The sequence below is a fragment of the Barbatula barbatula genome (assembly GCF_947034865.1).
Source record: "Barbatula barbatula genome assembly, chromosome: 21".
Lineage (NCBI taxonomy): Eukaryota > Metazoa > Chordata > Actinopteri > Cypriniformes > Nemacheilidae > Barbatula > Barbatula barbatula.
The window spans coordinates 16686257-16702536 of record NC_136784.1 but is presented as its reverse complement, the minus strand read 5'-3'; the positions used below and the strand labels follow the sequence as shown (position 1 = coordinate 16702536).

Here is a 16280-nt window from a genome sequence, read left to right as displayed (position 1 = left end):
ATTCGTTATTTTAAATGTAGATGTTTTTCAAGGCGCTTCTGCGCCGCTTCGAGATTGCAATGCTGTTTTCTGATTTGCTTGCTACGTTCTGTCCATGTTTCCCGAATTGCGGAAATAATAGGGTCCTAATAAACCATAAGTATCAGTCTTTTTCATGCCATTGCCGATAGTGTTAAATTAATCCAATATCAGTCAATTAATATTGCCGGCCGATACATCGGTGCATATAACATCAAATTGCTGTATCGTCAGCTGGTCATTTATCTAATAAACAGTATACAAAATATCACATGTAAAAGCTGCCTTTTTACACTTTTTACATTCTCTCTACATTTTGTTTATAAAACGATGAGTAGAAAGAAATACCTACTTTACAGCAAGCATATCAGATGAGAAATGTAGTCAAAATTATGTGATATCTTCCAACAGATTATTGATAACACGTCGGCAAGTTCGTCTTGCAAAAACCGTACAGTCCCTCAAATTCTTAACTTTAGATCTGTGTGTGAAGCGCTCTTTATTTACGACGTGAAATAAGCTTGGTTGTAAGAACAGCGGGTGTTGCTCATCAGTTTCAAAATGATTTACTAATAGATTACCACATGGAACCAACAGTTTTACAATTCAAAAGACGAATCACGGTCTCATTTTATGTCATCAGAATAAGTTATTCAAAGTGCAATACACTACTTCCACCGCTCCACCGGAAGTTGTTCATTTTTACACTAGCGCCCTCCAGAAACTTTTGAATAACCTGCTGCTGTTAAAGTATTTCAAAGTGCGCCGTCATCTTTACACTGAAACCTCAAGAAAATGAACCCTAATCATGATGATGTTTTATGCTTGCCATTAACGTTAACATTGCAACAATACTGCAAAAATTAATCAGCAGAAATGGCGATTTCATTATTACATTTAAAATATGATTCATCATGCAGCCCCTGAAACCTTGAATTCCTGACACTGCAGTACTTTCAATGCGTATCCCTTTTATATCCCAGGGAAAATGTGCTATTCATGCCATGCATTGAATGCGCTGGCCGCACAGAAGAATACAAAAAGGGTAAAAATCAAATGTGAATCAAAATGCTATTTTTCCACCATGAAGGCAAAAGGAAGCAATGCAGGCAAAGTGTTTGGATACAGAGCGTTTCCATGCCATCAAATGTTGCCTTAGCAACCATTTCCTGTCAATTCGAAACTGAATGGAAGGGTGGCGCTACCTAAAGTGCACTAATAAGACGAAAATAACAGCAGAGAACATAAGAAAAGATAGCTCGGAGCATCATGGACCCTCAAAGTTCAAATGCTCTGAAATGCAGCTATTGACAAATAAGACAAATCAAGACCTTGAAGGATTCACTAAAGGTGGTCAAAAGAAAATCAAGAAACAAGGGGAGGGATATGGACTTATGAGAAACAATAAACATACTGTGTAGATCCGCTCTCATCCACTATTTACAGGATAGTATTTTATATGTTATGATTATGTTCTCAAAAGGTGCTGCTGAACAAATGACCTATCTACATTCACACAAAACCAAACGTCTGTTCTAACAGCAAGGGTTTGATGAAATAGTCAAAAAAAGTGCCAGGGGAGAAAGAAAGGTTTTCTTTGTTCAACTTTAATCACAAGATGCCGGTCCTTCTTCAGCCAAATTGACAATATGACACTCACTGACATGAATCTCTTGTCTTCTTACACCTCTACTTCTCTTTCCCCTTTCACTCATACCACAGGCTTGAACTGCTAACGATAACTCCGCTGCTGCATTCATTCTCAGCTGACATGGACGGCAGCTACTGTGCTGTAGCCTCTGAGCCACTGCTAATGACCGCTGGGAAGAGAAAACACTAAAACTTCTTGTTGTCTGGTTTACTTGGGGAAAGTGCACAAGTTCTTCCCCCAACCAAGTTCTAACCATATGGTAGACAACCAGGGTGCTTTCTAGGGTGCACAGTAAGCCTCTTACATGCTGACTAAAGAACATTCTTCAAAACTATGTCAATGTCAGGTATAGGCATGGGTGGGACATTGTGCTTGGACATGAAGACGTCATGGGAAAGGAACACACATTCTGGTAGATTTCTGGTTCCAGACATCACCATGGCAACTGGCAGTTACTATAGTCTAAAGCTGTGTTGGTTTTTGGAGTACAAGGGTGTTAAGCATGCTATCAAATCAACACTTATATACTTGCTCAAGCTACTACAATAAGATGATTTAGCGCAATCAGTGGACCTTGTTTTGTCTGCAAAGTAAAATCTATTAGTATTATAAGTCATAACGAAAACATTTCGAGTTAGTGAATGTCATTTTTTTTACCTCCCCGATACAAAGACTTCTGCACTGGTTGATGTTTGGGCTGCTTCCTCTACAACACCACCCAGGGTCCACGTGTGATATGATGGGCCTTTCTGACTGCTTGTGTGGGGCATTTCATCCTCCTCTGCCTCCATCTTCGTGTCTTTCCCTTTTTCCTCACTTTCATTTTCGCTCTCTTCCCCAAGCATGTCATCCACCTGCCCAAAAGAGTTTTACATCTAAAATTAAAATGTACATTTAAATATGAGCTGAGAAAGGTATGCCAGACATAAGGGGTCTTGTACATTTTCCAAAACAATTATCTTGAGGCACCTGTTAAAATGATTTCTTAAGCAAATAAATGTGACATATTTTACATATTCATGGCAATTCAATATATAGGTCTTCTAATTCAATAACAACATTGCAAAAGCCTGCCTTACATTGTGACATATTCGCAAAACAATCCAAAATGTGCCACACAAAGCAGCAGAACTGATGCGATTAGAGACATTGATGAAGAACTTTTGGCGGTTTCAAATTGGTTATAAAACAGCGAGATCACACACAGAATGCACTATTCATCTGGTAATGACCGTGAGCCAAAACAAACAACATAGCCCCCAAACAATGGCATAACAAAACAAGCCTCATCATCAGATAAAATGACCAGTGGGTTTGGACAAAGACACACTACAAACGTTAAGAAGATCTTAGGATGGGCCTAGACATTGAGCTAGAGTTTACCTTTACCTTAAAAAAATAAATTGTGACTCCAATAATGAACATTTGCTTTTTGGAGAGCAGATCAATGCACTGGGAGATATAATTTATGATAACGTTCATTCTTTCTTCCCTTAGGAAAATAATCGTAGTTTTATTTCAGTGAGTTTTACTATAAATAGAAATAGCAATGGGTACACTATGGTTACTGTGGTGAGAGCGTTGTAAATGTAGAGGCTCAGAGATAACATATTTTTGTAGGCTAACCCTGAAGTAAGTGCTGCGTCCCATAGACTTTTAGAAGATCGCAAAAAATAATTCTTATTTTATAATAGAGAGTTTTAAGTCATTTCATACAATACCTCATATCTAAAGTTATGATTAGAGAATAAAGACAAGAGGACAGGATATGGCATGGTTCAACTGCACATCATTGCAATGTTCAATAATTGCTTATTTAACACGTATGGCACTTTTTTCCAAGTCGTCATTTGTCTTTTTAAATATCGCAATAAATATTGCACCACAGGTCCAACACCGAGGTATTACAGTATTGTGATATTTTGATACCGTTACATCCCTAATGAACATACATGTTGATTACATATTACTGTTGTGCAGTTTGTGCTGAATACAACGTATTGAGACTGTGGCGAGCAGGGCAGACGAGAGCCGTCAGCTGTGCATGCTCCAGTCTCGCATCTCTCATGGAGGACCTTCGGGAGCATACAAGGACAAGCGAGAGGAGTGTATGACGAGAGAGGACCATGCCTGGACTTTTTGTTGTGTTTTATTATGTGTGTTTGGCCGGCAGTCGATCGTGAGGGAGCTGCCGGCACTTCAAGTTCGTTTTATTGTTTGTTTATTTAATTAAAAGCTTGTTTACGTTCGCCGGTTCCCGCCTCCTTGCTTCCTTTTAGGGATTTTTTTTACAAAGACTAGCCATCAATATGTTTAAAAGCAACTGAAAAAAATCACAAATGTCAGGGCATGTCAAATTCTCTCCAGGGCTAAAACCCCCTCAGACCCCCAGGGTTAACAGCAGCAATCACATCCGACTGATCTGGCCACCAGCCCTCCGTAATTGGCTTCTCTTCCTCGTGGGAAAAGCAATCACGCTACTTTACTCTACCGCTTATTATTACAGCGAATGTAGCCTCTGGAACAGCCTTCAGAAATATGACAAAGCCATGTGTACACAAGTTATAAATTAGCTCAATGAAGGGTGTAGAAAACGGACCCAGTTTTCCCAGTTTAATTTGACAGATAAGCTTAATGAGGAGGAAACATTTCATTAAAAGTTGAACGCTTATGAGGGGCGTTATCAAGAGGAATCTTAGTAGATGGCAATATTCCCAGGCACCCATGGAATGCAATTGTAAAAGCCACCACACAAAATTTGGGAAGTGAATTAAAGTCATACTTCAAGTTCTGATAACCTAAGAAAGAAGGTCAATAGCTGGGTAATTGTGCTTACTATATATCATTTTGTGCTCAAGAACCCGAGTGATAACAAGTACATTTACAGTCATGGTTTCATTAATAAGTAATTGTCATATTAGCTGTCTGAGACAAACTTGCGATCAAATGTGTTTCAAAATAAATTGGGCAGAAATGTCTTCCAATCAGGTACATGTTCACTGTGGGCATGGATTCACTGTTCAAACTCAAGGCAGAATCGTTTATGGCAGTTCCGATTCTATGTCAAAAGAAAAGTATTCTTTTTTGAATGGGCTTATCATTGTATAACAACAGTAGGCACAATTCTCTCTGAAGTGTTCTAAGAACCCAGCACCCATAAGTATGCAATATGTAAAGCTGCAGCTTTAATAGGAAAATAGTTTGAAAAATATTATTTAATTTAGACTTCACTAAAATAGTGAATGTTAACATACACACACGTTCATGAAACACCAGAATGCAGTTGACCGTCCTGTATTTTTAGCTTAATAAGGTAGCGTTCACACACAGATTGGGTATATGGGAGTGACGGATAAATAAATAGGTAGAATAATAAAGAAGGGGCAGAAATTTTTTATTAAAGGGATAGTTCACCCCAAAAATAAAAATTCTATCATGAATTACTCACTCTCTAGTTGTTTGGTTAAACACAGAGAAATATATTTAGACGAATGCTTGTAATGAAAACAGTTCTTGGACTTCATTGACTACAATATAGCAGGACAAATTACAAAGGTGCCCCAAAACTATTTCCTGTCCTACATTCTTCAATATAATGAAACAATATAAAATAATTATTATTACTATGGTAGTCAATGTTGTCCAAGAACTGTTTGGTCGACACGTCTTCACAACAAAATTTCAGCCGCTATTAGATTATTAATGATAATCTTAAATCTATTTTTTTGTTTTGCCTTGTTATGCAAGCCCTGTAGAGCTTGTGCAGAGGCTGCAACTTTTCCAGAGGGGAACTGGAATCCCCTGGTTAGGCCTGGTTTCCCTCTTAGGTTTTATTTCTCCTCCAATGGTGTTTTGGGTTCCTCGCCACGGTTTGCATACTGTTTTGCACTGACCTGGGGGGGCTGCTAGAATTTTATAATTTTATTTAATTAACAATCCATATAGGAATTTATAGTCTGTCTGATATTTGAACTGTGTTTTGACGTGGATAACCTTATATGTTTTGCTTATAGTCAATATGTTTTCTTGTACAATGAAAATTGAAAAAAGCGCTATATAAATAAAGTTGACTTGACTTTGTTACATGCATTCTTCCAAATATCTTCCGCTGTGTCAATCAGAACAAGGAAGTCGTTGTTCTGATGAAGTCCCTGTTTGAAAAGGCGTCATTCTTACACTTTCTCTATTCCCATCACATATTGGTTGGACGAGCTAAAGCAAATAGTCTCTACCAAGAATGTAGGTGATTTGTACTCTGTGTACATAGACTCTCCGTAAAACTAGTCACTGTAGAACAAAAATAAAGAGCCAGTCAAAAACCAACTGCCACATAAAATAATGCATATTACAGAACATAACCTCCAAAGTCATCCAGTGCTGTTCAAAGGCACAAGCGAAATTAGATGAGCACTACCTTATGAAATTGATAAGGAGACACAACATAGAGCAAAGACATGGGTGAAATTCCAGAAAAGCCATGTCACACGCATAACAATCATTAGCTGGTTAACATTATGCTTTATGGGCTCAACACCACCACATGATGTTGGATAAATGTGTAAGGAATCCCCCTAAGGGCCGCTAGGGCAATTGGTTTCTCATTAATGAGATCTAATGTAACTGTGAATCAGTGCTAGGACATGTGGACTCTCACATATGTGATAAATACACACATTACATGGAACAAGATTTAGATTTATGCCCCAAGCCCTGACAAAGATAGATTCTGGCTGCTGTGTTTACAGCAGACCGGTGCCTGAGCATGTTTATATTTGAACGTTTTATTAAAACTCTCAATCAGGGCATACAGCAATAGCACAGACACACGAGAGGTCTATTAAGGCTAAAGACACTCAAACAAATCTATTACATAAATAACAAAACACAAATCAAAACCCTCACAATTGAAGGTTAAAAACTTAAAACGTGGTAGAGGATGATGTTTAAAGTGACTTATTTGAATGGGTTTCAATGGGCTGTCCATGTCAACAGCAACAACAAAAAAAGACTACACTGGATCTATTGTTATAGTTATGGCGTAGGCTTTTAGACAAAGACATTGTGTGGTACTTTTTTCATAAGTAATTGCAGCGCATTTATCAGCAGGCCAGAATTTGTAATTTTTCTGATTTTATTTAGAGAAAGTGGGTTTGGACAAGGCCATTGTGTATAGCATCAAGCTAAGCCTGGACAATTGAGAAGACCAAACCCACTTTGAGGTAACAGAACCGATCCAATCAAATGCATCATTGACATTCAGAAAATGTCACAAGTATGTTTCCAACAAGCCAAATACTGAAGAAATAATAATCTCCAGGTTAAATGTCGACATGTGGATGGAGGGGGGCGTTCAATTCACCATGTGGATTTTTGTTAAGTGGGTATGGGTAGGGTTGAGGATCGTTTGAATTCCAATTCAGCCAATTGTGCTTTACTACGAATACCATAGTTAACAGTAAAACGGTTACTACAGTAAAATAAGCTTTAACTCATTAATAAATAAATGGAGAGAGCAACTCTTTTTTTGAAAATGCTATTCAGACATGAACACCACGACAATGCGAGTAATTTCATGGGAAACTAATGGTTTTCTGTTGAGGACGATTTTCTGAGATTGGAGAGACACATACATTTGGTTAAGGTTTATGAGATAACTGGCTTGAGTTACCAAACAACATTTCCCATCATTCTCTGGCAGGTTTTCCATTAGCTGATAAATACAGTTTTTAAAGAGTGTAGGCAGAAGTTGCACTGCAAAAAATTAACCCACACTCTAATGAACAGATTTTCATCCATTAAATTTTCACTTCCTGGCAAACTGTATCATTCCCGGACACAGCAAAAAGCACCAAACATTTTTACTGGGGGCTCTGTGACAGTGCAAAAAGGAAAACAGAGATAATGCATAATAACACAATTAGTGAACGCAGACCGCTCTTCATTAAGTTGCATCAGCGATAAAAAACTTTCCTTTTTAATAAACGAATAAAATAAACTATCATCACAATATCAACCTCTGTGCTAAGTAGTAACTTCCCAAGAGGACGTGACCATTACACTAACATGACGTTAGGGAGCAGAAAGCTTTCCAGCACACAGGGTTTCATAGCAGATCTCTCACTCATTCTCGGCTTTGCAAGGAGTGAACTACTGATATATAAAAAAAGTGATTCAATTAGATCTTAGATCAGTCTTGCTGAAGTTAAAACAGTTTACTCAAAACTAAAATTCTGTCATCATTGACTCTCTCAAGTTGTTCCAAATCTGTATACACTTCTTTGTTCTGTTAAACACAAAAGATATTTCGAAGAATGTAGGAAAGCAAACAGATCTGGGGCACCTTTGACTACCATTGCAGTTGTTCCAACTATGGTAGTAAATGGTGCCCAAGCACTGATTGGTTAAAAGCATTCTTCCAAATATCTTTCTTCGTTTTGACGTGACTGGGCATGAGACCAAAATTCTGGTAATAAGTATTAACTGGTACTGCCTCAGCATTAAAATTCATCCATCCCAGTTGAGTGTGACTAAAGGTTTGATAAGGCTGTGCACTGACGCGGGAGAACAATATTCATGTGACTCTGCCGAATGCACATATCTTTCAGCCAACGAATTACAGAAGAAATGCATTCGCCGAGAGCATGAGGGCACGAAGGCTTAAAGTGAATGCAGTGTAAAGAACTAAGCAGGGGTTCACGTGCATTTGCCTGCCAAAGCCTCATGTCAGTGAACTGTTATGGAATGAAACTTCCTGAATATGGCAGCTGCATTTGGACAGTTTTACATTATTCATAATCTATAAGGTTAGAGATATTGCATGAATTCAGCGCTTCTGTGAAAGGTTCCCCCAGCCCAAATGTTAAGATCAACCTGTCTTAGAGTACGGTCTATCACCAAACAGCTGAATTATTCATTACAGCTTCAGTGAAACACAGGCCAGGTGGAGTAATATCTAAGAGGGTTCCTCTGTCTCCACAGAGCTCGAAAGAGGGCTTCAAAGAAAAAATATGATGAGAGTTCCTCCTGGGGTGTATTAACTGCAACGTGGTGGTTGAATACCATAATTTATTATTTCAGAATGTTTATACTTTAAGGCCAACCTAAAAAAAAAAACACAAAAAGCAAAGTTAACTAATGATGGGTTTATTAGTTAGCTGATAAGGCTGTTTGGCTTCAATTCAGTTTTAATATTTAAAATGTTTGAATCAATATTGTTATCATTCTTATCACGATTTCTATTACAATTATTACTGAAATTATGCTGTAGATTACTTAAATTATTTAATATTTAGACATTTGTCTAAATGTCTGTTAAAGGTTATATTTAAATAATGTATTTTATTGTACAGGCACTGCAACTAGTCGGGGTTCATCGGAAGAAGCAAGGGAGGATTAAGGTCTTTGCACATACAGTTGAAATGTTTGTTTGCGTTTTTCCGTATTTGGGGCTTGTTTGTACGTGAGGTCGAATTTTTTTTTAGCGTGCAGAAATTTCTGACACAAATTTCTGACTCAATGTGCAATGGCCTTTAGCCTTAAATAATACGGGGACTGCCAGTTAAGCAAAATAATTCCCATTTACGTTGTGTCTGTAAACTTGTCAATGATGAGTTTAGCTGTGAACGACGCGATCTACTCGTCTTTTTACATGAGAAATAACAACTAGAAAAAAATCCAAATTGACAGGTCGCACATGCGTAAATCCGTTTAGAAAACGCTTGCACTGACTCAAAAACTGGTCGCAAAATGCGACCATTTAGTCGCATTCTGGAGCCCTTACAGGCTGCCTTAAAATCAAGTGTTCATGCTCAGAAAGATGAAGTTTGGTCAGTTATCAAGTATATATATATATATATATATATATATATGCATAAAACATATGTGCACATACAGGATATATTTTATATTTTATTTAATTTGTTGAAATTGATTTGTAATATTTTACTGTTCAATCATTTTATTAAATAAACGATTTGTGAAATTTCGTTAGAAGTTCAGTTCATTAAATAAAGTATTTGTTGAATGGTTCATGTAGTTGGGTCGCATTTATACAAACCGTATGGTACATTGACATCTAGCGGTTGAGCATTGTATCAAAATAGTCTAAATATAAAATATTGGAGAAAAGTTTAGCTAAGTTACGGTTCCTCTCGGGTGAAAGATTACTGGAAATACAATTGGGGTCACAAAAGTGTGCATGTGCAGTAATGTTTGTTTATGTTGTTGAGACATACTGTTTTGCACTGTTTTGCCTGGCCGGGGGGGCTGCTAGAATTTGGTAGTCTTATTTAATTAACACTGCATATAGGAATTTATTGTGTGTCTGATATTTGACCTGTGTTTTGAATTCCATAACCTTTTATGTTTTACTTATAGTCATTTTTTCTTGTACAGCTGCTTTGTAACAATGAAAATTGTAAAAGGCGCTATATAAATAAAGCTGACTTGACAAAACCTATTCTCTATAGTCTATAGCAGTAGTGTTTGCGGTGGTGAAGAATTAACAAAAATACAAAGTCAACAGAAAAAAGTCAGACTGCACCACCTTGGTCCCTTACAGTGGTCTTTGAAGGTCTGGGAGCCTGAAGACAGAGTAAATGTTACATAAATCTTCCAGTTATAAAGTGTCTTCATCAAGTGAAATTAACTGGCAAGAAAATACTTTTGAGGGAGACTGGATCAAGCGTAAGGGTTTGTTTGAACAAAATGTCTTCCTCCAATGTACGAACAATACAGAGCTAAAAGAGAATTACTTCACATGCACTGGAGAGGGCTTTGGTTATAATAAACTTGATATAACCCCAAAGCGGTGCAAATCAATTGCACGAGTGCACGTATGGTTTCCTATTAAGAAAATTGAGGTAAAAGTAAAGCCTCTGGAAGAGCAAAAGAGGGTTGTTTTGTTTTTGCTTCAAGCTGCATGTATGCTTTCAGCTTTTGTTAGATAAATGAAGAGCTTCAAAATGCTCTAAAAAGACAAAACCTTAAAGGCTTTCAGATCTTCAGCGAGACCCAATGCTGCATTGTGAACTTTCTTGTTGTCCTGTCACGTTTATATTAAAGGTTGAGTAGGCAATCTTGTCCTGTCCAGCATTTTTTGTCATGCTGGTTGGAAGTCTCTTAACATCCTGATGCAATCAAGTTATAGTTATATATTGTGTGTAAAAGGTGTAGGACCATGATAGGTCATGTGTACATTTTCAGTCAACGTATTTTGCACCCAAATGCAACAGTCAACAGCGTGGTCACATACGCTGTGCAGACAGAGCGGGAGACTGGCAGGTAAACCCCTGGAACCTAACTTTCCCCTTGTTAAATGTGTGCAAGTTTTCAAGTGGACAAACAAAAAGAATGACCATCTTAAAAACTGCCACGACTTAAAACGTCTAACACTGCATCCTAACCAAATGCGATGCGATTCCTGTGATAAGCAATCTGTTTGTCCATACAGAACGAGATTTCTGTGATAAGTAATTTGTTTGTCCATACAGAACGAGAAAAAGGGGCAGGACACGCCAATCAATCACAAAACACAGCCAATCAGAACAGTTTTTGTCTGTCGACGCACCCTCTCGCGCTGCAGCTGAAGAGTGCACATGCAGAGAGATGCGTCCTGTTCTCATGACTTCAGTGATGCCTCACCGGACGCTATGTTAGAATTTCAGAATATAAACGGATGTAATCAAATGTATATAGCCTGTCATCATCCATGTTTGGCGATAAATATTCATTTGGTGCAGAACTTGCATTGAATGAGAACGTTGTGTAAACCTCGTGATAAAAGGTATCTTTACAAAGTTAATCTGTGCAGCATCGCGTTTGGTTAGGACACAGTAAAAATCAGCATAGAGGTTCACAAATGCCCTCCGTTCCCTTGCGGTTGGTTGGCAGGGGTTTCCGGGGGATTCCCGCTGGGTTGCGATTTTGTTGCTGGAGGGTGCGAGGGTATGATTATAATAAGTGTTGCTTTTTTACGCTGGGAGCAACTACGGGAGTCAAGAGTTTCAAAGATTATGCCATGGTAACTTCTGGACAGGTAGCTACATGCAATGATTCGGTTTTGATGGGTTTTGATTGTTGCTTATGTAGTTTGTGGACTTTAAAGTATTACATTGGTACCCAGCGTCTAAAGGAAACTATGCTGCATCTTATCCCGTTTGAAAGCTGTTTTTTACGTTAGCTGGTTTCGCTATTGTAGTAATGTCATTTTCTCACTCACTGGTGAATGAGACATGATTTAATTGGAATTGTTCGGCGTGGCTTTGGACGCCGAATCGCATGGAGGGTGGGGTCATGATTTCAGTGCAAGCAGGCTAAAGTTAACATCCAACAACCAACTCATCTATTCTGCCTTTTAAGTCATTGTTTTATCCACATCAAAAGGCTTTTTGTCTTTGATACATTCTTTTTCAAATGTATCACAATTAACTTGTTTATCTCTTTTATGTTTATCTAAACCTATGTGGCCTCTTTTTAAAACTTTACATATGGCAGTGAAAATCCAAAAGGCTTTCAAACACACAACCAATTTTACTTTAAATTTTTCAGTAAGAGAGAAGGGACTTTGAGAGCTACTCTTACAGCACTCAGAATAACAACTCAAGAGGACAATTTTATTTCTGTCTGACAAGCAGTGTTTCATTTAGAAAAGTTTTAAACAGCACTTAAAGCTTTGACTTTGTTATCACCATCATCAGTGTCATCTCTGTCCAGAGGTACAGTGCACCGGAACATGAGGGACAGCGCTGCTGTGAAGTCATTGCTGTTATATCAAAACCAAGAGACGTTTCTGATGAGAACAGTGCTGAAAAGATAAACTTAAAAAGAAATATGCTTAAAAGTAAAGTGTCACTGAAACACATTGTTTTAGACAGCTTTCCTGCATCTCCATCCATCATAAAGATGTTCAATTTCACCTACGGTGGCTTAATAAATGTCATCTGAAGTGAAATGAAATTTTGTGAGAGAAAATGATTAATGGTGTGTTCAAACCAAAAGTAAAGCATTTAGTTCCTATGTGTGTTCCTTATTCGCACACACCTTGGAGCTTTTAGCGAAGCTGACACCAAAACAAGTACGTCCAAGTGCTAATATATCAAACATGGCGACAAATGGATAACATCATATCTCATTGGCTTTAGTGTAAGGATAAATTATCGGCCTTAACGCTAGCGAACAATAATTTATCATTAATTAAAATTATCTTATCGGTATTGCAATTGCAAAAGCAATAGTCCACTTTTGTTTCAGTCTCAGAAAATATTAATATTTAGAGACTGTATATCGGCCAATATATTGGTTATCATCTTCCAATGTTAAAAAATTATCGGTTAATGTTATTGGACAATATTTACATATCGTTGAATCCCCACTTTAGTGTGTGGTGAACAAAATATCACAACTAGTAAAACAATATCACAACTAGTCACAAGCGCCTTAAGAACCAATGAGATTCAAAGTTATCAATGTGTCACCAAGTTAAATTCATCACACACATTCAGCACTCTTTAAAACTCAAAAAATCTTTGACAATAATATAGCATTACACCCAACTAAGGCTTGCCATTTTCAATGTAATGATAATCATTACATGACATTTTATCTGAAGAAGTTACAAATAAATCTGGACACTGTGGTGCCAGTCGCACTTCTTAACTGTGTCCCTCTCTGAGACAGTCCTGTCTTTAGTTGGATATGTTATAGCGACAGAAGTGTGACAATAATGTGAAAGAGATGTCAGATCTTCCAACACTTTTGGAATTTAACAGATACCTTTACCCAAAGCGAATTAAGGCTAAATTACAATGACCCAACAATCACCAACCTTCTAAATTCTCATTCTAATTGATCCAACCAACAGCAATATGGGTTTCACACTGATCCAACAAACATGTTTGTTGGTATCTCTTGGATCAGTGTGTACTAGCCTTTACAAGAGCTAAAAACAATTACGCGATCTATCATATGGTGGCAATAATACAAGAAAGTTTTAACAGCTGTGAGGCAATATCTGTTTTTCCAGGCGGAAAGATTCAATGTGTCTAAGATGTCTTTATTGGTTTTCTTTTTCAATATTGTAAGAGATGTGGCTGACCAGATGCAGGTAAGTTCAAGTCACTGTGAGCTAACCATTGATCTTGACAAAATATTAAAGATAATTAGCATTCGAGACATCAGTTGCTCAGAGAAAAAGCGAGCTGATGACACTGCTGAGCTGACTCCTTGTGTCCTTGTGTCCTTTAGACTATGATGCCACATGACATGTGGCCGATACTAAAGGCCTAAGGCCAAGACATTTAGTAAAGTGAGAAGACTTGATCAAAAAGCACATCAATGCTCGATATTTCATTATCACTAAAATGTTATCTAAAAGTATTTTTCTCAAGACCTTCATGTGTGGATAAGCTGAATTGTATGTTTATTTCTAACCTGTGCAACTTTCTTCTGATGTAGACATAAGAATATATTTTGAACAAAGTTGGTAACCAAACATCATTCGCCCACACTGAAATTTCACAAAATATCTTCCTTTGTGTTACACAGAAGAAAGTGTCATAAACAGGTTTTAAGACAATTTAAAAGTTTTAGGTGGACACCACAATGGAAAAACTGCATTTTCATAATGTGTATTCGTGTTTCATATATGATGCTGCTGTTGACAAAGACCTGCACTGCTGCAGGGATGCACCGATACCATTTTTTAAAGACTTACTACCGATATTTTTTCCTGGTGCTTACCGATACCGATGCCTGTACCTTTTCATAACACAGTGAGTCTAATAAAAATGGAATATATTTAAATTACAAACAAGTCTAACTTAAACACATTATGAAAAAATAACAAAATGTATGTGGTTTCACAACAAATTTCAATCAGTTCTGTCAGTTATGTCACATGAGGTATGGGTCTTTGGTACTGGTGCATCTTGGTACACAAGCTTAGCAACGGGCCCGCAAATATAGCTAAAAAAACGTATTGTAACAGGAACAAAATATAGTTACAAATGACAACACTGCACTATAAATAAGCCAACAGGGGAGATAATATTTATGGCGGGTCATTTTCTCAATTCAATCATCATCAGGTGCAAAAAGCATTGGCTTTATCTAGAAATATGTATTTTCTACACATATTAATATCACAAATTCATTCTTCACATCAGCCTGACAGCAATGTACAGTAAGATCGGAGTACAAACTTAAAGAAAACCTGCGGTTTATGGAACAAGAGATCCGAATAATATAATTAGAGACAGTTGCAGACACACAGGGCAACTTTAAAGCAATTGTGATTGAAAACCTATTTAATTTAATCACATTTCAGAATCACAGAACACACACAGTTCTCTTTAATCGAATCACTACTGCCTGGAACATTGTGATACAAACACATAAAATAAGGTTAGGCTTTTTTAACAACGACATTCCTGCCTAACCATTATATCTAATCTCATCTTATCTCCAAGACCCGGAAGTCAGAGCAAAAGGAATAAAGATAGAATTGGGGAGCTTGTATTATATAAGGACAGTGAGAACAATTCGTTTTGAGAGGTATAGAGGCAGAAAATCCAAAGGCTGGTGTGAAAGCATTTTACTGCTCATGTCACATCTAATGAACTGATACCTGCATCAGCAGGAGGTGTTTTCTGAGGCAATGAAGGAAAACACGGAAGGAAAGAAACATAAAAGTGGTAGACATCCAGCTGTCAACATGAAACAGACGTGTTCCCAAGACACACCAATAAAGAAGTGATTCTTATCCATCACACGTTCCGCTCATTAAATGTCTGTCGGCCATTTGATGGTCACTGATTTAATGCTTCCAGATGTTGTGAGGTGCTTGGTTTCTACTCTGTGAGGTTGTCACTTCTTGTCAGAGTATGTGAGTGGAGTTTAAGCAATTTCCTCTCCCCAGGCAAAGCATTTTTTCAAGTTTTTTTAAGAAAGTGCCATTGTTTCTTTTATTTATTTTGTGGGAGGTTACCAGGCACGACGGGACATGCATTATTAAAAATAAAAAACATGTTATTCGATCTAAATAACATGGAAAAGATTGTTGTGTTATCATAGATGTCAGGTATGATTTCACCAAAAATGTCAGTTTGGACGTCAGTTGACTTTAACCCTTGTAAAAGTACAAACAACCTGCAATTTTGTTGAAAACAGAAATGGCAAGATAGAGGCAAAACTTAAATATTGCGATTAGAAAATTGTATTAATAAAATAAGTGCATGGGCGCAAGGTGCACTAACTGAAACCAAATGTATTAGTTTACGATGCATTAGCATAATATAGTTATTACCACAACTTTTCCGATCTAGACATCTTTAGGCGGAGGTAACAGGCTTTTTCATGCATTCGGATTTCTTTACACTATGAAGTTCAGTTTATGTTTGTGCTAAGGTCCTACGCAGTTAACTACGCAGAGCGGCATACTCAATGCAGACCATACGCAAACCGCAAGCGCCGTGTTTGGTCTGTTTAAACCCCTCCCTCAGCGGAAAAACTCAGCAAAGCATCATGTTTACTCAAATGCATTTCCTAATGAATTATCCAAGTAAATTATTTGTTATTCTCTTTTTGACATCTCAAGCTGCAACAAAAGTGACTG

General features: G+C 37.5%; 1 protein-coding gene across 2 annotated transcripts in view; it reads right to left on the bottom strand.

The window, feature by feature from the left end:
• The window catches only part of ctdp1 (CTD (carboxy-terminal domain, RNA polymerase II, polypeptide A) phosphatase, subunit 1), an 83176-nt gene that overhangs the window by 26453 nt on the left and 40443 nt on the right, over positions 1-16280 (bottom strand). For both annotated transcript variants that reach the window (XM_079484521.1, XM_079484522.1), the window contains exon 13: positions 2327-2523. In XM_079484521.1, coding sequence (XP_079340647.1) covers positions 2327-2523 — 197 coding nt within the window. The remainder of the gene's footprint in view (positions 1-2326; positions 2524-16280) is intronic.